This window comes from Equus przewalskii, chromosome X, assembly GCF_037783145.1.
Source record: "Equus przewalskii isolate Varuska chromosome X, EquPr2, whole genome shotgun sequence".
Lineage (NCBI taxonomy): Eukaryota > Metazoa > Chordata > Mammalia > Perissodactyla > Equidae > Equus > Equus przewalskii.
This window is the reverse complement of record NC_091863.1, coordinates 36,861-61,818: the sequence shown is the minus strand read 5'-3', so window position 1 is coordinate 61,818 and position 24,958 is coordinate 36,861. Positions and strand designations below refer to the sequence as shown.

The 24,958-nt window shown below is 65.9% G+C and overlaps 3 protein-coding genes across 27 annotated transcripts in view; 1 reads left to right on the top strand and 2 right to left on the bottom strand.

Moving 5' to 3' along the window:
• Positions 1-242, bottom strand: part of LOC103543810 (uncharacterized) — a 56,954-nt gene extending 56,712 nt beyond the window's left edge. For 8 of the 15 annotated variants that reach the window (XR_011535716.1, XR_011535722.1, XR_011535729.1 and 5 more), the window contains exon 1: positions 6-166. The gene's annotated coding sequence lies outside the window, so the exon portion shown is untranslated. Of the gene's footprint in view, positions 1-5 lie in introns of all 15 variants that reach the window. The other 7 variants (XR_011535725.1, XR_011535732.1, XR_011535750.1 and 4 more) reach the window with 6 other exon arrangements.
• GTPBP6 (GTP binding protein 6 (putative)) lies at positions 197-18,912 on the top strand. Of its 6 annotated transcripts, none has more exons than XM_070603549.1 (12): positions 197-560; positions 4,629-4,766; positions 5,343-5,413; positions 5,553-5,683; positions 5,955-6,025; positions 7,021-7,179; positions 7,873-8,081; positions 8,274-8,422; positions 8,734-8,883; positions 9,159-9,383; positions 9,420-14,033; positions 15,566-18,912. In XM_070603549.1, the coding sequence occupies exons 1-10, from the start codon at positions 197-199 to the stop codon at positions 9,280-9,282; spliced, it is 1,566 nt and encodes a 521-aa protein (XP_070459650.1). In that variant the 3' UTR covers positions 9,283-9,383; positions 9,420-14,033; positions 15,566-18,912. The 6 variants fall into 6 exon arrangements, with proteins under 6 accessions (XP_070459650.1, XP_070459648.1, XP_070459651.1 ...); XM_070603547.1 differs by having other exon boundaries at positions 9,159-10,121; positions 10,217-14,033; XM_070603550.1 differs by having other exon boundaries at positions 9,159-10,502; positions 10,552-14,033.
• On the bottom strand, positions 12,318-24,792 carry PLCXD1 (phosphatidylinositol specific phospholipase C X domain containing 1). 6 transcript variants are annotated; one of them, XM_070603556.1, is made up of 8 exons: positions 24,647-24,731; positions 19,826-21,889; positions 19,073-19,522; positions 18,032-18,168; positions 16,317-16,445; positions 15,589-15,744; positions 14,964-15,147; positions 12,318-14,137 (listed from the first exon to the last, which is right to left on the bottom strand). In XM_070603556.1, the coding sequence occupies exons 3-8, from the start codon at positions 19,074-19,076 to the stop codon at positions 13,899-13,901; spliced, it is 849 nt and encodes a 282-aa protein (XP_070459657.1). In that variant the 5' UTR covers positions 19,077-19,522; positions 19,826-21,889; positions 24,647-24,731; the 3' UTR covers positions 12,318-13,898. The 6 variants fall into 6 exon arrangements, with proteins under 6 accessions (XP_070459657.1, XP_070459658.1, XP_070459654.1 ...); XM_070603557.1 differs by having other exon boundaries at positions 19,073-21,378; positions 21,745-21,889; positions 24,647-24,727; XM_070603553.1 differs by lacking the exon at positions 19,073-19,522 and having other exon boundaries at positions 21,745-21,889; positions 24,645-24,792.
• Positions 24,793-24,958: the final 166 nt, after the last annotated feature.

The window sequence follows — 24,958 nt, the reverse complement described above, 5'->3', positions numbered from 1 at the left end:
CATACCTGGCGCGGGGTCCGCCGTGAGCATCCCGCCGCAGCGCAGGGCGCCCCGCACGGCGTCCGGAGCCCCGCCTCCCTCCCAGAGGACCCGGGCCCGCCAATCAGGCGGCGTCGACCACGTGACGCCGGGCGGCCAATGGGGAGCCCGCAGGGGAGCCCCGAGGCCCCGCCCACTGCGGACGGGCGGACATGAAATGTGGGCCCTGCGGGCCGCCGTCCGCCCGGGGGCCTGGCTGCCCCGCGTGGTTCGCGGCCGCCCGGCTCTGCGGGCCGCGGTGCCGCTGCTGCCCTGCCCCGAGCGCGCGCTTGCCGCCTTCAGACCCGGGGACCCGGGGGGCCTGGACGGGCGAGGGGGCGGCGGCCGGGGCCCATGGGCGGATGGCCGGAGAAGCCGAGCGGGAGAGGAGGAGGAGGAGGAGCCAGAAGATGCGGACGAGGACGAGGACGAGGACGAGGAGCTGCTCAGGAGGGACCCTCTGCTGCCGGCGGGCGCCCAGCGCGTGTGCTTGGTCCACCCTGAGGTCAAGTGGGGCCCGGGGAAGCCGCAGCTGACCCGAGGTGACCGGCGGCGGGGCGAGTGAGGGGCGGAGTGAATGAGCGGCGGGGCTTCTGGGGCGGAGACTCCGGGGGGGCCACTCATAGGGCGGGGTGAATAAGGGGGCGGGGCTTCTAGGGGCGGGGTGGATGAGGGGCGGAGACTCCGAGTGGGGGTTCATAGGGCGGGGTGAATGAGGGGCGGGGCTTCTGGGGCGGAGACTCCGAGGGGCCACTCATAGGGAGGCGTGGCTGACGTGGTGGGGAGTCGGGGCGGGGCTCCGTGGGCTGCAACTCTTAGCGGGGAGACTGAGGGACTGGACGGGACCCTGAGGGCTGGAACTCACTGGGCGCGGACTGAGAGGCGGGGCTGTCGGGTGCGGGCTCCAAGGGGCGGGGCTTCTGGGGGCGGGACTCCAAAGCCTGACACCCATGGGGCGGAGACCCCCGAGGGGCGGGGCTTCGAGGGCGGGACTTAGGGCGGAGACTGTAGGGGCGCGGCCTCTGGGGCGGGGCTCCGAAGGTGACGGTCATGGGGCGGAGACCCCCCGAGGGGCGGGGCCTCGAGGGCGGGCTGAACCTGCCGTAGCCCCCCCCCCCCCCCCCCCCCCCGCTGCGCCCCTGGAGCCCTCCTGATTTGGGGCGGGGCGCGCCTTCTGCTGTGCACGCTGAGTCCTGGTCCCCGCCCTCCTCGGCTCTCCCTCCCGCCAGCCCGCAGCGCTGTCTGCCCGCCCCGTCCCCAAAGGCGCAGTGTCACCCAGGTGTAAACCCCGTGTGCCCGGTGTGGCTCCCGAGCCCCCATCTTTTCTCCACCGGCATTTTCACTTGTCGTTGAACACGAGACACAAGACCGTGCCCAGAATCGTTCCTCTCGCTCTTTACCCAAACCCCGAGGAAACTGCACAGCCTGGGCCGCCGCCCTGAGCAGCGGTGACATTCGTCACCCGTCCTTCCCCCAGGCGGGGACAACCCACCGGGACCCCCGCAGAAGCGCCCGCCCGGGCCTAAGCCTGGGGACAGGCCGAGCGGACAGTGGCCAGGAGGCCGGGCCGTCTTGGCAGGATGGTCCTGCACGGTGGAGGAGGGTGGGACCCCGAGGTGGAGGGAGCCACACACAGGCGGCTAGGGGCCCTATGCAGAGAGGGGTCCTCGGGGGAGCATGTCTGGGGGCGCCCGGGACCACTCCCAGGGGGCCGAGAGCCGGGTCACTCCTGTTCGAGTAGGCCGTGTAAGGACTTGGCTTCCACAAGCACACTGGGTTTTGAGCAGGACAGTGACCAGATCGGATGGGCTTCTTTTTATTCTTTTCCTCGTCTCCTTTCTGTTAGAGCTTTATTGAGCTGTGGTTCACATGGCATCAAGTTACCCATTCTGAAGGGTGCACAGTGCTGTGCAGCCACCACCCCTACCTAGTTCCGGAGCGTTTTCCACGCTCCAGGAGACCCTGTGCCCTCAATGGCAGTCCCTCCCCACCGCTCCCCCACCCCGCCCCTGGCAGCCCCTGATCGCTTTCTGTCCCTGTGAATCTGCTGGACATTTCACCCAAGTGCAAGCTGGCAATATGTGGTCTTTGTGTCCGGCTTCCATCCCTGAGCATCACGTTTTGGAGGTTCATCCACGTTGTATTGTGTGTCACTGCTTCCTTCTTTTTTTTCTTGCAGACTTTTTTAAGAGCAGTTTTAGTTTCAGAGCAAAATTGAGGGGAAGGTAGACATTTCCCATATCCCTTCTGCCCCACACTCTGACAGCCTCTCCCGTTATCAGTGTTCTCCACTAGATGGTACATTTGTCACAACTGCTGCACCTGCGTTGACACATCATTGTCGCCCAAACTCTGTGGTCTCCCTTAGGGTTCACTCTTGGTGTTGTACGTTCTGCAGGTTTGGACAAATGTGTAACACATGCATCCACTGTCACTGTACCATACAGAGTACTTTCAGTGCCCTAAAAATCCTCCGTGCTCCTATTCATCCTTCCCCGACCCCTGGCAGCCGTGGATCTTTGCTGTCCCCGCAGCTTTGCCGTTTTCCAGAATGTCACAGAGTTACAGCCATATGCTGTGTCGCCTTGTCAGACTGGCTTCTTCCACTTAGTAACATGCATTTAAGTTCCTCCACGTCTTTTCATGGTTCACAGCTCTTTTCTTTTTAGTGCTGATAACATTCCGTTGTCTGGCGGCACCGCAGTTTATCCACTCCCCACTGAAGGACACCTTGGATGCTTCCGAGCTGCTGTAAGCATCCCCCTGCAGGTTTTTGTGTGGACAGAAGGTTTCAGTTCATTCGGGTAAATACCAGCTGCTCGTATGCTGAGAGTGGGTTTAGTTTTGTAAGAAGATGTCCAGCTGCCTTCCCGAGCGGCTGCACCGTTCTGCGTGCCCACCAGCCACGAATGAGGGTTCTTGTGGCTCCACCTCCTCGTCAACATCTGGTGTCGTCAGTGTCCTGCATTTCGGCCATTCTCATAGGCGTGCGGTGGAATCTCGTTGTTTTCGTTTGCGTTTCCCTGATGACTATGATGTGCGGCATCTTTTATATGCTTATTTGCCACCTGTATGTCTTTGGTGAGGTGCTTGTCTGAGTCTTTGGCCCATTTTTTAATCCAGTTGTTTTCTTATTGTTGAGTTTTCAGAGTTCTTTGTATGTTTGGGATGACAGTCCTTTCCCAGATGCGTCTGCAGATATCTTCTCCCAGTCTGAGGGCTGACCTCCCACTCTCTTGGCAGCATCTTCTGCAGACAGAAGCATTTAGTTTTTGCTGCTGCCGTGTCCTCGAGCTCACAGATCCTTCCTCAGCCCCGTCAAAGCCACGCTCCATTTCTGCTGCAGTGTGTTCAACGTCTAGCTTTTCTCCTGGTTCTTTCCTAGGATTTCCATCTCTCTGCTCCCATATCCCGTCTGTTCTTCCACGCTGCCTACTTTATCCATCAGAGCCCTTAGCATGTTAACCACAGTTGTTCTAAATTCCCAGGCCGATGATTCCGACATCCCCGCCACGTCCGAGTCTGGTTCTGACGCTTGCTCTGCGTGCACGCTGTGTTTTTTTGTCTATTTGTAGGCACAGTAATTTTTTCTGGATGCCGGGCGTGAGGTACCAGTAGAAGGAACTGTGGTGACGAGGCCTCGTGCTGTGGAGGTCGGGGAGGGAAGCGCCCTGTCGTGCTGTGGGAGGTCTCGGCCTTGCAGTGACCTGAGCCGCTGGACTGGGAACTTCGCAAGCGCATCTCAGTTTTCATTTTCCAAATAGTGGATAACCGGGGGTGACAGGGTGGGGCCCCGTGTGGCGTTTGACGAGCCTTCGGGGCAGGTGGCTGTGGGAGGGGCCCAAAGGAGCAGGGAGGCTTCGCAGAGACCCAGCGGGGAGCTGGGGACGGGCCGGGCAGGTCGGGAAAGACAGCAGGGTTTGTCGATGGGCCGTGTGTGGAGATGAACGAGGGAAGTCAGGGATGAGCCCAAGGGCCCATCCGAGCGACCACGAGGGCGGACGTGGGGAAGACCCACGGGACCCATCAGGACTCAAACTCCAGAAGATTGTGCCTCCCCTCAGCCCAGACGAGGGCAGACCCTGTCTCCCCATGGCACAGAGGCTGGAGGACTCGCCCCCCAGCACAGGGGATGGGGGATCCCAATGTCCAAGGTCTAGAGGATGGGGACCAGGGGTTGGCGCTGTCTTTCCTGGGCCGGGCCGGCACCGACAGCCACTGGGGCCACCGACTCCTCACCTCGGGGGCTCCCAGCTGCCCTGCAGGGAGTGTGGGGGTCCCTGGGCCCTGAGGGGCCACCTCACAGCAGATGCCGTGGAGCCAGTCACAGGGGTCCTCACTGAGCAGACGAGTCACTGATTCCAACAGAGGGGTGCAGGCTTGCATTCCCACTTGGCTTTGGCTCCTCGTCACCCTGCTGCCCTGTCCCCTCTGCCCCCCGCCTGCCAGTCGTGCCCAGGAGAAGAGAGTCATGTGCTGACTGCAGTGCTTTCTGAGGGGACCTGCACGCTGGGCCGAGGAAGCCATCGGGGCCTGGGGAGCAGACCCAGGAGTGCTGGGTGGGGCTGGGGAGGGACGCGGCCCTCACACGGTCCCGTCTCTCCCCACAGCCGAGTGGCAGGTGGCGGAGGCAAGGGCGCTGGTGCACACACTGGACAACTGGTCGGTGGTGGAGACGATGGTGGTGCCCACCAGGACGCCCGACAAGAAGCTCGTGTTCGGCAAAGGGAACCTGGAGCAGCTGACGGGTGGGCCCCACGCACGTGCCCCGGGCCCCCTGTCCCCTCTTCTCCCCGGGGATCGCAGCCACGGCGGGGTGCTGTCAGGGCCGGGTGCAGGCGGCCTCACGGGAACTCGGGAAAAGCTGCCACTGGGATCAGAACGTCAGGGAGACCCTGAGGGTGCTGTCCACACAGTTTAGGGTGGGAGCCACCCTGCCGCCCCCAGCCCCAACCTCCCCTCTCTAGGCTGCTCGCCAGCCGCTCAGTGCCCTGCCGTGAACCCTGACCTCTGGACCCTGACCATCCCCACCCCAAACTGCCCTCGGCTCACAGTTCTGAGCAGCGAGTCCTGCAGATGGCCCGTCTAGGTTCCCCCGGGCGTAGACGCGCTCAGTCCCCCCGGGTGGGTGTCCTCCCCTCTGTGTGACAGAGACCCACGCCCCTGAAGACAGACCCCATCGACCCCTCAGCCGCCTCCCGACATCCCACATACGATGCTCTGAGTCCGGGATGTCCCGTGAGCACAGCCAGCGCGTGCAGCCCCGTCCCGCAACAGACGTGCTGGGGTCACAGACCTGTGACGAGACCATCTCTTCCCCTCAGAGAGAATCAGGGGGTCGCCCGAGGTCACCGCCGTCTTCCTCAACGTGGAGAGGATGAGCGCGCCCACCCAGGTACCCGGGCTCCTGGGGGGCCAGGCGGGCGGGTCAACATCCCACCAGGAGGGACATGAGGACACAGGACCACGTCCGCCCAGCCTGGGGTCCTGTCGCAGACCCCCTGCCCACTCACTGGCTCACTCTCCTTTTCCAGAAGGAACTGGAAGCCGCCTGGGGTGTGCCGGTGTTTGACCGGTTCACGGTGGTTCTGCACATTTTCCGCTGCAACGCGCGGACACGGGAGGCCCGGCTGCAGGTGGCGCTGGCCGAGCTCCCCGTCCTCAGGTAGGCGGCCGACCACGGGGCCTCCACAGATGTGGACCCCTTCTCATTTCCACATTTGATGCTGCCCGGGGGGTAAGGACGGAAGGGCACCGAGCACATCCCCCACGAGGACCTGCGCCCCGGGGGGGACCCTCCGTCCCCGGCCATGAAGCCCCGTGGAGGGGGGACCCCGGCACGGCCACTGTTCTCGCCCTCAGTTCTGTCGTGTCGCCCCTGCCCTGCCCCCACGACAGGCCTGTACGTCCACTGAGCCGCCCCGTTTCCCTGTCAGGTCCAGCCTAAGACGTGACGTTGCCCGTCTGGACGGCCCGGGCCGGGGCTCTCGCTACATCATGGGCTCAGGTAACGCGTCCCGGGTCGTTCTCTGCGCGCTCAGGGGAGGGGGGTGGTGACGGCAGCCGCCCCCAGGAAGGGACGACGTCTGAGATCCTGATGGGGCGAGGGCTGCGCGTGGGCCTCACCTGTGCTCACATTCAAGCCAACTAGGGATTGAGATGTTGTCCCAGGGCGGCCGAGACAAAGGACCACACACCCAGGGCGTAAACCCCAGGGGTCCATCCTCCCCAGTCACAGGGCCGCGCTCCCTCCGGAGGCTCCAGGGGAGGGTCCCTCCTGCCTCTTCCAGCGTCCGGGGCTCCAGGGTCCCTGGGCTGGTGGCCGCCTCCCTCCCGTCTCTGCCTCCGTCCTCACGGGGCTGCTCCTCTGTGTCTGCGTCTCCTCTTCTGTCTCTGATGAGGATGCTGTCCTTGGATTCAGGGCCGCCTCCTCCAGGAAGCCCTCCTCTCCATCCTTGATTCAGGGCCGCCCCCTCCAGGAAGCCCTCCTCTCCATCCTTGATTCAGGGCCGCCTCCTCCAGGAAGCCCTCCTCTCCATCCTTGATTCAGGGCCGCCTCCTCCAGGAAGCCCTCCTCTCCATCCTTGATTCAGGGCCGCCTCCTCCAGGAAGCCTTCCTCTCCATCCTTCCCTTCATCACACCTGCAAAGACCCTGTTTTCAATTAGGCCCCATTCCCCGGTCCTGGGGTCAGGACGTGGTGTGTCCTGGGGCCCCTCTCAGGCCCCTGTGGGCATCGTGGGGTCCTCCTTCGCAGGCTGTCCCCTCGGGCTCTCACTTCCTCCCGTTTTGGGGGAGCCAGGTGACCTCAGAGGGCAGAAGTCAGAGGGGAGGCTGCCGTCCCCAGGGCTGACCCGTCCCCCAGAGCAGGAAGGTGTCGGGGTGGGAGCAGCCGGGAGGGTCCCAGTGGCCAGAGCGCGTCCCCGTGCCCCGTCAGTGGCACCTTTGCTCTCGCGTCGTCGTCCCGGTTCTGCTTGCTGACCCGCCCATTTGGTGCTTTTAGGGGAGTCCTTCGTGCAGGTGCAGCAGCGTCTCCTGAAGGAGAAGGAGATGAAGATTCGCAGGGCCCTGGAGCGACTCCGGAGGAAGAGACAGCTGCTGGGGAGGCAGCGCCGGCGGCGGGAGTTCCCGGTCGTCTCGTTGGTGGGCTACACCAACTGCGGTGAGCGCGGGTCCGGGTGGGAAGCGGGGCCCCTCTCGCCGTGCTGGGCGGCGGGATTTTGGGGGAATCTGCTTGCAAACACAGCAACCTGCAGAGTTCACCAGGAGATGGCGATAGTGAGAGCGCGCCCAGTGTGACCACACGTCCGGGCATCCGGGGGCCCACGGCACCCCGGCCAGTTGCTGGTGTTTGTTGAGTGCCAGATAGGGGGCGGGATCTGTGTCTCTCATGGACGTTTCCAAACTCTGAGCAATAGGAAAGATTCCACGATTTGAGTCCATTCACGGTAGACTCGCTCTTTGAAGAATAAAAGCAGGTTTTATTGCGTGGCCGTTCACGTCCGCTCTAAGGTTTCTCCGAATGTTACGTGGAGTCCACGCAGGAGACAGAACCTGGGGTTCCTTGTAGCGTCACAAAGCCCCCGAGTCTCAGCCGCCCAGGGAGAAATGAAAGCACCCCCAGTTCATGTCCTGTCTACACCACCCCCTCCCGTCTACACCATCAGTCTCCGCCTACACAGATCCCCAGCCCTCTTACACACACAGGGTACACACCCTGACGCCACTGTCGCTCTTCACCTACGCATCACACGCCCCCAGCCTCCACACCATCGGGCCGGCCCGCGTCCAGCAGCGGACGTGGGGACAGTGAGGGGCCACTCATGCACTGCGTCCCTTGTGACCCGACTTCCAGGAAAAACCACGTTGGTCAAGGCGCTGACGGGTGACGCCGACATCCAGCCCCGGGATCAGCTGTTCGCCACGCTGGATGTCACGGCCCACGCGGGCTCCCTGCCCTCCCGCATGACCGTCATCTACATGGACACCATCGGCTTCCTCTCCCAGCTGCCCCACGGCCTGATCGAGTCCTTCTCCGCCACCCTGGAGGACGTGGCCCATTCGGTGAGTGTGAGGTGGTCTCGGGACAGTGACCTCGACTGTCAGCACAAGGAGGGCCCAGGGCCCCCCAGACACTGTGTAACCGGGGACCAAGTTCCCTCATCACCAACTAACGCCCGTCCTGCTCCCCTCCAAGAGGACATAACGGGCCAGTGGCCCCCAGCTGTCCGACCGCCTGGCCCGTCTGGTCCCCAGGACCTGGTCGTGCACGTGAGGGACGTGAGCCACCCCGAGACGGAGCTGCAGAAAGCGAGCGTCCTGTCCACACTGCGCGGCCTGCGGCTGCCCGCGGCCCTGCTGGACTCGGTGCTGGAGGTGCACAACAAGGCGGACCTGGTGCCCGGGTGAGTGGCGCCCGCCCCGGCCCGGAGCGTCTCCTCCGGGTGCCGCGGTGCCGGCGCAGGGGGCGTCCTCCTCGGGGCGGCTCCGTCTCCTGCCCCGCTGCTGCCGGTCCTGCCACCAGAGGGACACGTGCGGAGGGTCTGAACCCCGTCACCCCCGCTCCCGGTGTCACCCAGCCGCACGCACACATGCACGCACGCACGCACGCACCCCGTCCTCTCCGGGGGGCCGGAAGCGCTCACACTGGGCCCGGGGCGGGGCCTGTGGGGACCCTCGCTCGGTGGCCCCGGCTGAGCGGGTGTTCCCCCCCCAGGTACAGCCCCACGGGGCCGCACGTGGCCGTGTCCGCGCTCCTGGGACACGGGCTGGAGGAGCTGAAGGCGCGGCTGGAGGAGGCGGTGCTGAGAGCCACCGGGAGACGCGTCCTCACGCTCCGCGTGCGCCTGGCGGGGCCGCAGCTCAGGTGCGGGGAGCCGGGGAGCGGGGGCGGGGGCGGGGAGCGGGGCGCGGGCGGGGGCGGGGAGCGGGGAGCGGGCGGGGAGCGGGAGCGGGGCGCGGGCGGGGGCGGGAGCGGGGCGCGGGCGGGGGCGCGGAGGCAGCGGGTGGACGTTCCGGGCCCCGGGGCGCGTCCCCACGACGGTCGGGAGGTCGGCGTGAGCCTGGGGTGCGCCTCCCGGGTGCGGGCACCTGGAACGCGCTGTGGGGGCCCCGCCGGCCTGAGTGACCCCCCCCCCCCAGCTGGCTGCACGAGGAGGCGGCGGTGCAGGACGTGCACGTGATCCCCGAGGCCGGCGCCGCCGACGTGACGGTCATCATGAGCCACTCGGCCTACGGCAGGTTCAGGAAGCTCTTCCCACAGTGACCGCGCGGGGTGGCGGCGTCTCAGCCTCGGCCTGCGGCGCCCCTGGGGGCCCCCTCCTCCCCGGCCTGCAGCGCGCGCCCTTGGGCCCCCTCCTCCCCGGCCTGCAGCGCGCGCCCTTGGGCCCCCTCCTCCCCGGCCTGCAGCGCCCCTGGGGGCCCCCTCCACCCCACCCACTCCCCCCACCCCACCCCGCGCAGGGCTGGTGGCCGCGGGCTCGGCGCTTCGCGGGCCGTGATGAGGGCGCGTGTGGACGGACTGCCCTTCCAGGATGTTCCGGCCGCACGATGTTAAAAGCTGTGTTACTGGGTTTGTAAGCCGCCCGTCTGGTTCTTCCACGCGCTGACGCCCAGCAGACGCTTCTGCCGCAGGGCAGTGAGATTCGCCATCTGCCAGGTCTCGCTTTCCCCCAAGGTCATGTCGTGGAAATAATTAAAAATAAAGCGTCCCACCAACCCACACACCTGCCTCTCCAAGGCAGACAAGAAAACACGTTTTATCACGAACAGGCAGGAAAGCAGGATGTGAGGGGCGGTCACAGGCAGCCACTGGGAGATGCAGAGACGGGAGGAACCTCATTGTCTACAGGGCCGAGCGGGCAGGGGCGACCATCACACACACGTTAGTTCTTATCCAGAAGAAAAGCAAAGCTTCTCCCGTGTTTGCAACAAGCAGGATGTTAACTCGTGCAGCAAAATTCCCACAGAGACAGGAGGCAGGACCCCCTCCCCCATCTCCTGGGGCCCCAAGAGGGACATTCCTGGGATGCCAAACCCGCAGGACGTCCTTCGACTTTTAAAGAGATTTGCATCGGTTTCAAGGAGACCTGAGAGCCCACAATTGTAGGTTTTCTAAAGAATGCTAATGGGGGTGGGGGGGGGGGTGTCTGTGTCCCTTTTGGCCCCATGGAAAAATTTTAATTAATTTTTTTCCTTAGATTTGTATTCGCCCTTAGAAGGGTGAGTGTTTTCTGAGCTGTTGCCAAACTTCAGCATCAGGAATGATTGAAAAGAATGTCGACCACTTTCCTTCCGAGCATCACAGGAAGGGGGTGTGTGCACTTTCCTCAGGACGGGAGAAAACTTTCTCTGTTTATACGACCCTGGTACAGACGCCCAGGGCCCCTCACTCCCTCACTGCTGCTCCCTCAGTGCCTGTGCCTCCCAAGCTTCCCTACCTGGCGTCTAACCCTGCCGTATGTGGAGAGGGAGTTTGGGTAGACGGTAGAATAATGTCCCCAAAGACGTCCACGTCCTGATCCCCGTGTGGGAGACAGAATAACGTCCCCAAAGACGTCCACGTCCTCGTCCCCAGACCCTGTAACGGCAGAAGGAGTCTTCCAATCTGATCAGTTCCAGATGCTGAGCTGGGAGGTGATCCTGAGGGTCCGGGTGGCCCCCGTCCTCACAGGCTCCTCATCAGGGGGAGGCAGTGGGGTCCGACGGCAGAGGTGTCACGAGAGGAAGCCCGAGGTGGCTCCGCGCTGGCTGTGCACACGGAGGTCGGGGCCGTGGTGGCCCCGGAGCCGGAAAGGACAAGCACAGATCCTGCCCTGCTGCCTCCGGGAGCACCGCCCTGCCGACGCCTGGACTGCAGCCCGGGGACAGCCGCGTGCCACTTGCGACCTGCAGACCTGGGGGAGGACAGTGTGGTCTGAGGCCACTGCTGTGGCGTCTGGTGGCAGCCCCGGGACCCCCACGCGCAGAGCTGACAGGATGAGGGCCCGACTTCCCATTCCCCCCAGAGGCCTGAGCGCCTGGCTGCGCTGAGCGGGATGGGACGCGGGTCCTGCAGCCCCGTCTGCCCCGCCAGCTGGAGGGGGACCGGGGTGGCCCCCTGGGCGCAGCACCGCCGCCTCCTCCAGGAGGGGTGACCCGGCCAGGATGCCCGCAGCCCCGGGACTGGTTCCCGCGGGCCGACCCCGAGGGGCTTTGGAGAGACCCCAGGGGGCGGCGCAGTGTCCTCGTGCCCCGGGGTCCAGCCTGTCCGCTCGCTGTCCGGGCGGCCCTGGTATGAGCCCCACAGGCTCCCTGGGCCCCCCAGCCGTCCTCTCGGGGGGACCCCTGTGCCGGGCCGCCCCAACCCCCACCCAGGTCCGGCCCCCAAGCTCCGCATCCGGGGGCACAGGAACCTGCAGAGGGTGGTCCCGGCCTCTCCGCCAGGAGCCCCGGATGCCCGGCGTCCCCTCCTCCTCCCGGAGGACCCCAGGAGGGGGGCAAAGCCGCAGCCACAGCGGGCGACTGAGGGTCCAGACCCGCAAGCGGGGCGCAGGCCAAGCAGGGCCTCCCCGAGGAGGACGAGGCAGGGATGGGGGGGTGGGGGCGGGGTCTCCTGGACCCGGGAGAGGGGTCAAGGTTCCGGTGCAGCTGGAGCTGGTTCGAGACCGCCCGCACCCACTTGCCCCGCACCGGACTCTGCGAGACCCTCTTTCTACACCGGGGCCTCTCCCCTCCCCCACCTGGGCCCGCGGCGCCCGGAGGAGCCGGGGCCTGAGCACAGATGTGTGTGTGGGGGGGGGGGGGGGAGCCGCGGGAGGACGCAGGGGGTCTGGGCGGGAAGGTGCTGGGCGGCCCCACCGCGCGTCCGACGTGGGATGGTCCAGAGACGGCAGAGGGCGAGCGCGCGCAGCACCGTGCTGACCAGCGTTCACTCAACAAACGTTGGTTCGGCGCTTGCCCGGCCGCGCTGGCTGAAACGCTCAGGCGGGGGTCTGAGCCCTTCCCGCGGCCGGGGGTCCGAGCCCTTCCCGCGGGCGGGGTCCGAGTTCTTCCCGCGGGCGGGGTTCCGAGCTCTTCCCGCGGGCGGGGTCCGAGCCCTTCCCGCGGGCGGGGTCCGAGTTCTTCCCGCGGCCGGGGTCCGAGCCCTTCCCGCGGGCGGGGGTCCGAGCTCGCAGCCACCAGGCCGCCCCGCCAGCAGGATCCCTGGGGCGGAACGCGTCCCGCGAGTACGGAAGTCTCCAAAACTAATCTCTAAAACTAAAAGTCTTTGCTTCATGTCCCCACGGACAGACGGGCCCAAAATAGCACAAAACTCCAAACTCTGATCCCGTCCTTGTTTCCAGACACAAACGGAGGGGGGAAGAGGCACAACTCGGCTGTTTGTAAAAACTCTCAGTGACCAGAAAAGAGTGCGCCGTCGAGTCCACATCTCTGCGGATTATCGAGATGCCCCCAGAACGCCCGGTCGTTTAACGGGAACAAAAATCCGTAAACTGATCTGACTTTGCTGTGTTTTCATTTTTCTGCAGAATTGACTCCTTGAATCGTTCCTGACGGGGCTGCGAGACGATCAGGGAAAGGATTTACAGGGAAACGATCGCCACGATGTGACCCTCAGTATCAAACACATTCCTCCGTCTGACTCAACCCCACGAGCACCAAGCCCGGTGGGTCGATGCCGACCCCGCAGAGTCCGGGTCTGAGCAGCTGGCAGGACGTCCCCCAAGTCTCTCTCTCTGGATCCCAGGCGCCCTCCTTCAGTACCAGCATCCTGAGGCCAAAAGCACACGTGGATTTTCTTTTAGAAAATGGCTAATTGGGTCCCAAAGGGAACACCCTCCAACGTGGATCACGTAGTCATTTTGGTTCAAATTCATTTTCAAAACCTGAAAAAACCCTAATGCCCAGGGCCCCTCCGTTATAGGAGGAATGTTCCGGAACTCAAGCCAGACAAGAGTCCAGGGTGTCCTCTCAGGAGGGAAGTGAGATAGGGAGGGTGGTTGGGGCCCATCGTTCGGCCGACAACTTGTGCTGCCAGATCTGTGAGGCCACGTGCCCGAGAGCAGGTATTTGTGGGACCGGAGTTTGAGACCGCGGGGCCAGCTGGCATCTGAGAGGCGAGACCCCAGCAAGTGGCTTTCATCCCTGGGAATCCGCTCACCCTGGGAGGGGCCGTCTCTCAGGCCTGCGAGGCCCCAACACCAGAGAGTCAAGAACACGGAAAATAAGAAATACAGTGAATGTCATCATGGCTGGGACCACGGGATGCCCCCAGACAGAAAGTCCCCGAAACTGAGAACGGGGGAGCCGGGAAACCGACTGCACTCCATGGTCGCTGGAGAAAGGGGATGACTATGGTGTGGCAGAGGCCCACGCCAGATGAGGAACAGACGCTGGGTCTCAGGGGCGCGTGAGTGACAGGCGGCCTCCCACCAGGGTCTGGAGGTGGGCCGGGCCTTCCCCAAGGTAGGGCTGGTGGAGCAGCTGAAACAGGGCACAGGCGGCGCCACAGGGCTCCAAATGGGCCCTCGAAGCTGCCGGGACCTCGTTCTGCTGCTTGCAAAGCCCCAGGGGAGGGCGCCTCGGAGCCTCTCGTGGGGGCCCAGCCAGACTGGACCTGGGAGAACTGACCCCAAATCCCAGTCGTTCCTCCCTGAGGACGGCCGCGTGGTCAGCTCCAATCATCAGCATGTTCATGGAATCCACCCCAAATACAGGCCGAAGGACAGTGAGGCCAGGCGCCACCCGTGGGGACGCCCTGAGTCAGGAGGAGGTTGAGGGACTGGCCCCGGCTGCCCAGACTCCACTCGCCTCCCCGTGTGCAGCCCAAACGGACGTGGAAAGGAGAATGAAGGGCGAATCTTGGTGGCACACGCTTGACGAGCTGGGGGAAGGACACGGTCAGCACGGGAGCAGCTTCTCGTTGAGCCGGATGACGTCGCTGATGAAGCTGTCCGCGCCCACAAAGTCGCCCGCGATGACGTTGGTGCAGCGCGCACCCGGCCCGGGGCTCTGCTCGCGGACCCAGGCGGTCAGGTAGGCCAGGTGCGGGAGCGTCATCTTCCTGAGGGACCCGGCTGGGTGCACAAGGACGTACTCCAGGTTCTCCGTCAGGTTGATGCCCGCCACGAACAGCCCGCCTGAAACAGGACAGGGAGAGAGGGGTCCCCGGTGCTGCGGGCGTCCCGGCCACACCGTGCACCACCGCTCCCTCCCTGTTCTCGTGCTCAGAGCTTCAATCCACACGGACATGAGGGTTCTGACAGCACAGCTCAACTAAGGGGTCAAGTTCACTGAACTTCTCCTCTTACAGAGGATGGCGGGAGGAATAACATCCCTGAAGACGTCCACGCCTTCCTCCCCAGAACCTGTGAACATGTGACTCTATGTGGCAAAGGGGACTTTGAGATGTCATCCCGTTCAGGATGCTGAGATGGGAGACTCCGTCACAAGCCGCCTGCTCCTCGGGCTGCCTTCCCTGAGGACACAAATCTCATGCTACGGAAATGCGGCTTCGTGGGAACTGGGGCCAAAAGCACCGCCGAGCGTCTGAGCATCACCCGCGGGTTATTCATGGCGTGTTTGCAGAAAAGGGCCGATTTCCTTACAAAAGCTCACAAACCCTGAGACCAGGGAGGAGAACCCGCAGCAAAGGGCCGGGCGGTGGCATCCTCAGACGGACACAGGGGCCCCGCGAATCCACGCGGCCGTCACGCGGAGCTGAGGCAGGACCCGGCGGGGGTCTGAGCCTGCACTGCCCAGACTCCACCCAGTGTGTGTGCACGTGGAGGCGTGTGTGTGGACACGTGTGCGCATGTGTGCAGTGTACATGTATCTCAATCATGTGTTGGCACTCATGCATATGTGCCAGGCGTGTGCGTGTACACATCCAATATTACACACGTGTGCACCCGTGTTTGTATGAAAGCAGCCTGGTGCCCACAGCACACGAGGACGTTGCCCCACCTGGGCGGCCGCAGCTCTTCATGTGCTCCAGGTAGCGCACCAGCTCCGTGGGCTTCGCCTGGTCGGCCCACCAGTAGGGGAGCCCCGGCCACAGCTCGCGGTGCCGGCTCAGCGTGCGCTCGTCCTCGTACGACAGGAGGACCTGCTGGCCCCGCGCCCACAGCTGACGCAGCGTCGGCACCTCCTGAGGGGGAGATAGGGGCGTGTGTGAGAGACAGAGACGGGGAGACGCTGGGCGTCTGTAGAGACAGAGACGGGAGACGCCGGGCGTCTGTAGAGACAGAGACGGGGAGACGCCGGGCGTCTGCAGAGACAGAGACGGGAGACGCCGGGCGTCTGCAGAGACAGAGACGGGGAGACGCCGGGCGTCTGTAGAGACAGAGACGGGGAGACGCGGGGCGTCTGTAGAGACAGAGACGGGAGACGCCGGGCGTCTGTAGAGACAGAGACGGGGAGACGCCGGGCGTCTGTAGAGACAGAGACGGGAGACGCCGGGCGTCTGTAGAGACAGAGACGGGAGACGCCGGGCGTCTGTAGAGACAGAGACGGGAGACGCTGGGCGTCTGTAAGGGGACCCAGTGATGACCCGCCGTCCCGGTCAGGTCAGGCTGCGGCCCCGGCTCACCCCTCGCGGACACAGCATGTGCCCGAAGATGTTCCTGACGCAGGCGACCAGGTACTCGTGCAGCTCCTCCGTCAGCCCCTCGAAGCCCCTGCAGGCCAGGATGACCACCTCGCGCGGGTGTCTCTCCAGCCACTCCGAGATCTCGGTGAGCGTGTCCTGGGGGGAGGGCGCGTCAGGGCCCGGGGACAAGGACGCTCCCGCGGGCGTCCCTGCGCAAACTCCGACAGATGGCCCGTCCCGGACAAGCAAACACACAAAGCTTGGGGAACGCAGCCGCGCCGCCTGCCCTCGCTCCGGGGAGAAGCGTGCGTGCGTGCGTGCGTGCGTGCGTGTGCGTGCACTTGTGCAGGCGTGCGTGTGTGTGCGTGCTCGCTGTGGACGCGGCACTGTGTGTGCAGGGGTGAGTCTGGAGGCTCCGGGCGCGGGTGGGCAGCGGGTGACGGAGGCGTGCGCGCCCGCGGAGGCCGCTCCAGCGCCGAGGCCCGGGGGCTGCGGGGGGCGCTCGCGAGTCCGAGGCCAGACAGACGGCACAGCGCCGCCGCCAGACCCTGGAAACGCCGTCGAGCAGCCGCGAGGAGGAGACCGGGAGGCCCCATCGGGCAGGAGGCCGAGTCGGGACCCACCTCACTCGGACCCAGCGGCCCAGCGGCCAGGAGGGGCGGGGGGCGGTGCGAACCCAGCCGCGCAGGCTGGTGCGGAACTCGCGGGGACGCCCCGGCCGGCCGTACCTCCACCAGCGCCGTGGTGTAGACGAAGTGCACGAAGTGCAGGTTCCTCCGGGAGCCCTCGGGCACGTGCGCCACGCGCAGGTCCAGGTAGCGCACGCCCGCGTCCAGCTGCTCCGTGACGTCCAGCGCCTGCGGACGGACGCCCGTCAGCTCTGCCGCCACGGCCGGAGCTCCCACCCTGACTCGCACCCGCCTCGTGCGGCCGGGACGCCACCCCGGGGCCGCAGCGCTGACCCCGGGTCAGACCGAGCTGTGTGGGTGCCCCGCGGGTCGGGCAGCGCCCGTCCTCCACCGGGGAAGCCGCTCTCCGGGGACGGGGCGCTCGGTCCTCCCCATCCCTGCAGCCAACGCCCCTCAGCCCTGACCCCCCTCTCCGATGTCCCCGCGAGGGCCCGCCCCCTCCTCCCGGGGAAGCCCCTCTGGGCTCAGCAGCCCGGGCCGGCCTCCCAGCACCGAGGGACCCAGCACCGAGGGACCCAGCACCGAGGGACCCGCTCTGAGGACCCAGCTCTGAGGCACCAGCACCGAGGACCCGCTCCGAGGGACCCAGCTCTGAGGCACCAGCACCGAGGACCCGCTCCGAGGGACCCAGCTCTGAGGCACCAGCACCGAGGACCCGCTCCAAGGGACCCAGCGTTGTGAGCACCCCCCCCGGGCTGCTGTGACCTGCTCCCGTCCCGCGGGGCCTGAGGTGGCCGTTGTGACACAATTGGGAACGTGGTTCCCTGACATTCCAGCGCACGCCCTCCACCCCTGCACGTCCCACACGGGTTCCGGCCACCCCAGTGATGACACCGCAGCTGGGAGCCCAGCAATCACGCAGGACAAGCCGAGCCCGAAGGGCGGCCCCTCGGAGCCCGTGGCCCGGGCAGGGGGGAGGGGGCTGGGGTCGGCCGGGTCCCCCTTGGGCCCCGCCTTCCTTCCGGCCAGCACCTGGCTCCCTTTCCTGACACCCTGGTGCCCGTGTGTGCACGGTGACGGGACCACAGCAGTGGGTGCCCCTGCCCCGCAGCCTGGGCCACCTGAGCGACTCCGGGGGCCCTTCCTCTCCTCCTCCTCCCAGCTGCTCACGTCCCTAAACCCCGATCCGCACGAGGGAAGGGCTGAGGACGAGGGATGTGAGGCGACCCCATTCAAGGAGAGGCTTAATTCCAAACACACGGGCAGAGACGGTGCCCTCACTCCGCCTCCTGGAGCATCGAGTGGAAAAACCCTGTAGTGGATAAGTTTTTCTCCAACTTTCTCAAGCGTGTGCACATCTGAACAAGCGTCTGGACCATTCTACAGCTCAGGAATGTGTCCTCCAGGGTGGGGAGCGTCTCTGACATGCGGTCCAGGAGGGAGACGCCTGTCTCCTGGGACGAGAGGGCTTGGCTCCCAATTGTTAACCCACGTCCTTCACAAAGACGTGGGAAGTCAGTGACTGTTTCCCTTAGAACATGATGGGACGCGTGTTCTGCTTAGCTACGTGCGAGGTGGAGCTCCGTCTGCCTCTGCACTCTGCAGTGGCTGCCTGTGACACACATCACGCCTGGTCCCTTCCTTGTTCACTAGTGAACCCCGTTCTTTCTCCCTGACCTCTGTGGGGGTGGGGCTTTCTGGGCTGGAGGAGGTTTGTGTTCCATTCCATTTCTCCTTCACGGTTACAGGTGCCACCCAGCCAGGACGGCGCTGCGCGCTGCTCAGGAGCCCACTTGACATGTGCAGACCCTAACCTGGGTGACGGACCACTTGAGCACCATGGGCCGGGTGACGCACGGCAGGAGCTTGCCCAGAAGCTGCAGCAGCCAGGACTGGCTGTGGGAAATGGGGGACCTCTTGTTCAGGCAGTAGGTCATCGTGTCGTGGCTCCCTGCAGTGACACCAAGGAGACAGTCACCCACCAGCCCCTCCTGCCCCCTGTGCTCAGAGCCGCACACGGGGACGGTGCACACAGAGGGTGGGTGACGGCCGCCAAACCCACTCCCAGGACCTGTGTGGAAACAGAGTCTTTGCATGGGTGATGAAGGGAAGGATGGAGAGCAGGGCTTCCTGGAGGAGGCGGCCCTGAATCAAGGCTGGAGAGGAGGGCTTCCTGGAGGAGGCGGCCCTAAATCCAAGGATGGAGAGGAGGGCTTCCTGGAGGAGGCGGCCCTGAATCCAAGGATGGAGAGGAGGGCTTCCTGGAGGAGGCGGCCCTGAATCAAGGCTGGAGAGGAGGGCTTCCTGGAGGGGGCGGCCCTGAATCCAAGGACAGCGTCCTCCTCAGAGACAGAAGAGGAGACGCAGACGCAGAGGAGCAGCCCCGTGAGGACGGAGGCAGAGACGGGAGGGAGGCGGCCACCAGCCCAGGGACCCTGGAGCCCCGGACGCTGGAAGAGGCAGGAGGGACCCTCCCCGGGAGCCTCCGGAGTGAGCGCGGCCCTGCGACCCTCGACCCCAGACTCTGGGCTCCAGGATGGGGGAGGACGGATCCCGGGAGTTTAAGCTCCCAGCTTGTGGTCATTTGTCACAGCCGCCCCAGGACAGTCACACACCTGGGAACTCACGTTAATTGCAGAAAAATGAGGAAAGTATAGACAAGTAAAAACATTAAAATCCTCTATTGTCATTGTCATTATATGTTTTTTATGTGTTACATATTTATATATTTTAAATATGATATATATGGGTCCATTTATACATGGGGATGACCCATTTTACTTTGTTATCTATTCTTTCTCAGATACTTCAAACAGGACCGAATCACGCAGGTTTTTCTCTGCTGTTTCACTCACACATTACTCGCGTTTTGTGCAGCAGTCAGTCCGGAGCCTTCATCTGTTCTAACGCCCGTGTCCACCGCGGTGACGTGGCCGCGTGTGCACCTGACAGCATCCCGGGCGTGAGGGCTGGCGTCTCCCATGGAGGCAGCCTCGCTGTGAGCACGTGGGTGCGTGTGGTTTGCACACCCACGGAGCCCCCCTTGCAGACGGAGCCTTGAAGTAGACTGTGGGGGCGCGCGAGGAGCCCAGTGTGCAGCCCTCAGCCCTCTGCCGGCGTCCCGAGTCTCTCCCACCGGAGGGGACCCTGCGGCCGCCCCCCAGGCCCCTTGGCACCGACACTCCCAGCTTTGCTGGTCGCTCTGGACGCTGCATCACTGAGTTCATCCCATGGGCCACCCCTCGTGATGTCCCAGTCGTCAGGGTTTCTCCTCAGAATCGTCCGTCCGGCTCGGCGGCTTTCTGCTGGGGAGCACATGCCATTGGCCAATTCCTAACCCTCCCCATGTGGACACAGCAGCCCTGGCCTGTTGTGCGTGACGTGCGTGTGGATGTGGTTTTCTGGTTCCTCATGGGCTGGGTGTCCTGGGACGAGATCGGCACGTGGGGGACAGTGGGGATTGCTCTGGGAAGAGCCAGGGCGAGGGCAGAGGGAGGCGCCCGTCCCGGGGGCTCCATCCTCTGCATCCCCTCGTGGGGGCAGGTGGCCTCTGGGAAGGACGCGAGAGGAGCACCCTCAGGTGAGGCAGTGCCCCAGGAGGGACTCACCATGCAGGATCCACCGTCTGGGTGGCTGTGCAAGGGTCCTGGGGCCCCTGTAACAAAGCCCCACAAACTAGGCAGCTTCAAACAACAGAGACGTGTTACCCGTTCCAGAGGCCAGAAATCGGACACGGTCTGAAGTCTAAGTGTGGGCCCGGCAGGTTCCTTCCGGGGGGTCTGAGAGGACTGTCTCCTGTCTTCTCCAGCGTTTTGGGGGCCGCCTCCTGGGCTCGGGCCCTTCCTTCTGCACAGCCTGCAGCACAGAATCTTCCTCCTGCCTCCTCTGTGACCCTCCTGCCTCCCTCCCACGAGGACCCTCGATGCCACACTGAGCCCCAGATAATCCAAAGAGATCCCCCACCTCAAGACCCTGAAGGAACCAACTTCTGTAAAGACCCTTTTGTCATGAGACAAACGTATCCACAGCTTCCGGGGACGAGGGTGCGGGCGTCTTTGGGGCCGTGTCCTGCCTGCCGCGCGGGGACGAGGACGTGGCGACATCTTGAGGACGCTGTTCGGCTCCGTTACGGGGTTTACTGTCCTCAGCGTTTAAGTTTCTTAATGAGGGGAGACCTCAATGTCTGTTTAGGAGTCGAGTCTGCCCGCCTTTTCCTCCCCAGCTCCTGCGCTTGGGGTTTTCCTCAGAAAAGCTAGTATCTGGGCCTGTTTACCTGTCTCTTCCGACAGAACTTTGTGGTTTATGTTTCACTTAAATCTTTGAACATTCTGTGACACGTCTCCCTGTAAAACATGAGACGGCATCTCGCCTGATCCCCCCTCCACATTATTAGCCACCTGGAGCCTCTTCACCGTCGAGGGAACCCTGTGTGCGCAGACGTGAAACGCCTCCTCGTTTATAAGACGTTACATTCTCAGAGTTGTAGCCGCTTTTGAATTCAATGTTCGGATCCACCGACCTGGAGCGTCACCGACAGCGGGTCTGGACGGTGAGGGGAGCTTTACAAACGCCCCGTGTCATCTGCGTGTGAAATCTGCACGTCACCACTGAGCACATCAGAGCCCGTCCTGCTCTCCCTTCTCAGACGCTCTGACGCCGGCACCGCCTTCGTCCCGGCGGACGGGCGGGAAGGGGCCATTCTGTCGACCTGGAGGTGCATCTCTCGTTCGTTCCGTCGCATCCTCGTCCCGACTCCCAACCGGAGGCTCCGTTTTCCTTCATCTGCAGCCGGCAAATCGTCCCACTTGCCTCATGCATTTCACATTTTACTGTTTCTGTAAACGGCGGGTGTTTCCATTTCCTGTTCTGACGGGTCGACTCGGCCACGAACAGCGTCTTCTGGATTCCCACGCGTGGACGACACCTCTCAGTCTGGTCGTGCGGTCGGCGGCCTCGTCTCTGCTCTGACGCCGGCTGGGCCTTGTTCATGAACATGCCCGCGGGCGCCCAACTCCGTGCCCTCGCGACGCCCCGGTGGCCGGTGGTCCTGGTGGGAGGGACCTGGGCCCGGGAAGGACGCCCCAGCCCGGGCCTGGCAGGCAGAGACGGCGAGGTGAAGGGAGCCGGACCCCCAGGAAGAAGTGGCCGCCGGCCGGCAGGGCTGCAAGGAGGGTCCCGAGGCGCATCGAATGCTGAGCTGGGACCCCAGCCGGGCTCGCCTGCCTCTGCCTTGTCCCCGCACGCCCGGCACCTGACCCTCCACCCCACACGGGGACTCGGGCCTTCGGTGGTGAGGTGATCGGGGCGGGAGTGTCCGGGGGCAGCTGTGACGAAGGAGCGCAAACTGGGGGCTTAAACCACAGAATTCACCCTCCCCCGTCCCGGAGGCCAGAGTCTGAGATGAAGCTGCTCACGTGTGTGTGTGTGTGTGCGCGTGTTCGTGTGTACCTGCGTGTGCACACGTGTGTGGTTGGTGGAGCCCAGCCCAGCCCACAGCCAGCACCCCCCCGGCCACAGAGCCGCTCACCCGGGATGGAGAGGTGGTGCAGGGGCACGTCCCAGAGCCGCGGGCACAGCGCCGACATCCAGTCCGCGTTCACGGGGCGTGGCAGGCTCCCGCCGCCGCCAGGTGCGCTCAGCTGCCCGCCCATCGAGGAGCCCGCACGACTGACCTGCGAAACGACACAGGGTTTGCACAGCGGAAAAAAGGGGAGCCTGGAACACCCTGTAGACAGAGAGAGAGACCAGCCAAGCGTGCCAGCCCTGCACTGCGACCCCTGGGACCCCAAGCTCGCTTCCAGCCTGTGCCTCTGTTTCCCCACTTACAACGGGGACGGTGGCCCCCGACAGTATCAAAGGTCACCTGAGGGTCAGGGACACACTCACACCCCTGTGTCCGCGAGAAGCTTCCTGCGAGGGCCCTTCCCCTGAGACCTAGAGGAGACCCCGGCCCCCGTCCACCGTCAAGGCCGCATGGACCCCGTTCCCAGCCTGGCTCCAGGCCATGTACCGGACCCCAAAGCACTCGCCACGACGAAAGCCTGTCCCACAAGCCTCAGAGCAAGGGCGGCCACTGCCACGTCCTCCATCTCCACCCCAGAGCTGACCACAGCACCCCAGCCTCCAGCAGACGCTGCCTCAGGGTGCCGGAGTCCACAGGCCCTCTGTCCACCACCCAGGCCGGCCCCCCTGCCCCGCCCACACCCCTGGCACTGGTTTACTGTCTCCACAGAAACCCCTTTACCCACCTGTTCACAGGTTAACAGAGCTGGGCTGGGGAGTTGTCTTTATTGTGTAGTCCCCCCTCTACAGTAAGAGTCCCATCTACTGCCACAATCCCCCTCTACAGAAAGAGTCCACCTCTATGATCACAGTTCCCCTCTCTTATCACAGTTCCCCTCTACAGTAATAGCTCCCCTCTACTGTCACAGTTCCCCATACAGTATGTTCTCCTCTAACGTCACATTCCCCCACTACAATAGTCGTCTCTGTCTGTTATCATGGTCCCCCCTCCACAGTAACAGTCCTCCTGAATTATCAGAGTTCGCCCTCTACAGTAATAGTCCTCCATTGCCACAGTCCACCCTCTACAGCAACAGTCCTGTGTTCGCCAATGATCAGAGAAAAATGGTACCCGCCGTGGGGGCGCAGGCCCTGCCCCCGCAGCCGTCCCCCCCGACCCCCGGTGGCCAGGGCTGGGTCGCTGCCCTCCGGTCTCTGGTTTCAGGGGCCAGAGCAGGTGCGTCTCCGCACCTGAGCGCGGACCCCGAGCCGCCAGGTGGCCCCGCTCCCGGCTCAGCTCCACGGCCTTCGGCGCCTCGGCGGGGACCCTGGGCCCGCCCCGCCCCGCCCCGCCCCGCCCCCGCCCCCGCCCCCGCCCCCGCCCCCGGAGCCCGGGCTGTGGTCCCCGCGTCGTCCGCGCCCGGCGGACCGGTTTCCGCAGGACGGCTCAGGCCCAGCCCGCGCAGCCCTGGCCGGGGCCGCGGCCTCCCCTCCCCCGACCCCGACCCCCGGGCTCCCCTCCCCCGACCCCGACCCCCGGGCTCCCCTCCCCCGACCCCGACCCCGCGGGCTCCCCTCCCCCGACCCCGACCCCCGGCCTCCCCTCCCCCGACCCCGACCCCCGGGCTCCCCTCCCCCGACCCCGACCCCCGGGCTCCCCTCCCCCGACCCCGACCCCGCGGGCTCCCCTCCCCCGACCCCGACCCCGACCCCGCGGCCTCCCCTCCCCCGACCCCGACCCCCGGGCTCCCCTCCCCCGACCCCGACCCCGCGGGCTCCCCTCCCCCGACCCCCGGGCTCCCCTCCCCCGACCCCGCGGCCTCCCCTCCCCCTCCCCCGACCCCCGGGCTCCCCTCCCCCGACCCCGACGCCCGGGCTCCCCTCCCCCGACCCCGCGGCCTCCCCTCCCCCTCCCCCGACCCCCGGGCTCCCCTCCCCCGACCCCGACCCCCGGGCTCCCCTCCCCCTCCCCCGACCCCCGGGCTCCCCTCCCCCGACCCCCGGGCTCCCCTCCCCGTCCCCCGACCCCGCGGCCTCCCCTCCCCCGACCCCGACCCCGCGGCCTCCCCTCCCCCGACCCCGACCCCGCGGCCTCCCCTCCCCCTCCCCCGACCTCCCCTCCCCCTCCCCCGACCCCCGGGCTCCCCTCCCCCTCCCCCGACCCCCGGGCTCCCCTCCCCGTCCCCCGACCCCGCGGCCTCCCCTCCCCCGACCCCGACCCCGCGGCCTCCCCTCCCCCGACCCCGACCCCGCGGCCTCCCCTCCCCCGACCCCGACCCCGCGGCCTCCCCTCCCCCTCCCCCGACCTCCCCTCCCCCTCCCCCGACCCCCGGGCTCCCCTCCCCCTCCCCCGACCCCCGGGCTCCCCTCCCCCTCCCCCGACCCCCGGGCTCCCCTCCCCGTCCCCCGACCCCGCGGCCTCCCCTCCCCCGACCCCGACCCCGCGGGCTCCCCTCCCCCGACCCCGCGGGCTCCCCTCCCCCGACCCCGACGCCCGGGCTCCCCTCCCCCGACCCCGCGGCCTCCCCTCCCCCGACCCCGACCCCCGGGCTCCCCTCCCCCGACCCCGACCCCCGGGCTCCCCTCCCCCGACCCCGACCCCGCGGGCTCCCCTCCCCCGACCCCGATCCCGCGGGCTCCCCGACCCCGACCCCGAACCCGACCCCGCGGCCGGCCCAGCGGGTGAGGACGGACCGACCCGGTCAGCCCGGCCTCCCGCCCACGCGGCCGGCGGCACAGACGGGCGGGGGTTGTCCACCCCGCGAGCCGCAGCCCCGACACGGCGCCCCCGGTTCTGCGCCCACGGGGTCCCCGCCCTCCGCGGCGCCCCGGGGGCAGGAGGAACCGGGGACGCCCCCGCCCCACGCGGGCCCGGCCTCCCGGGACCCTGCACTCGGACAGACGGACAGACGGAGGGGCGCTCACACCGCGCAGCAGTCTCTCCGCAGCAGCTCCCGCCTCGTCCTCCGCTCCCGGGCGGCGCTCGCGCTTCCGAAAACACTGGCGGCGCCGCGATTGGGGGCGGGGACGGCCTCCCGCGGGGGCAGCCGCCTCCGGACATCGGCTCCGCCCAGACGGCGCCCAGCGCCAGGGCGGGACCGTGCGCCGGGAACCCGGCCCTCGCCGGGACCTCAGCACGGCCCGAGTGGGACACGGGGTCAGAGGTCAGAGGACGGGGACCTCAGGACGGCCCGAGTGGGACACGGGGTCAGAGGTCAGAGGACGGGGACCTCAGGACG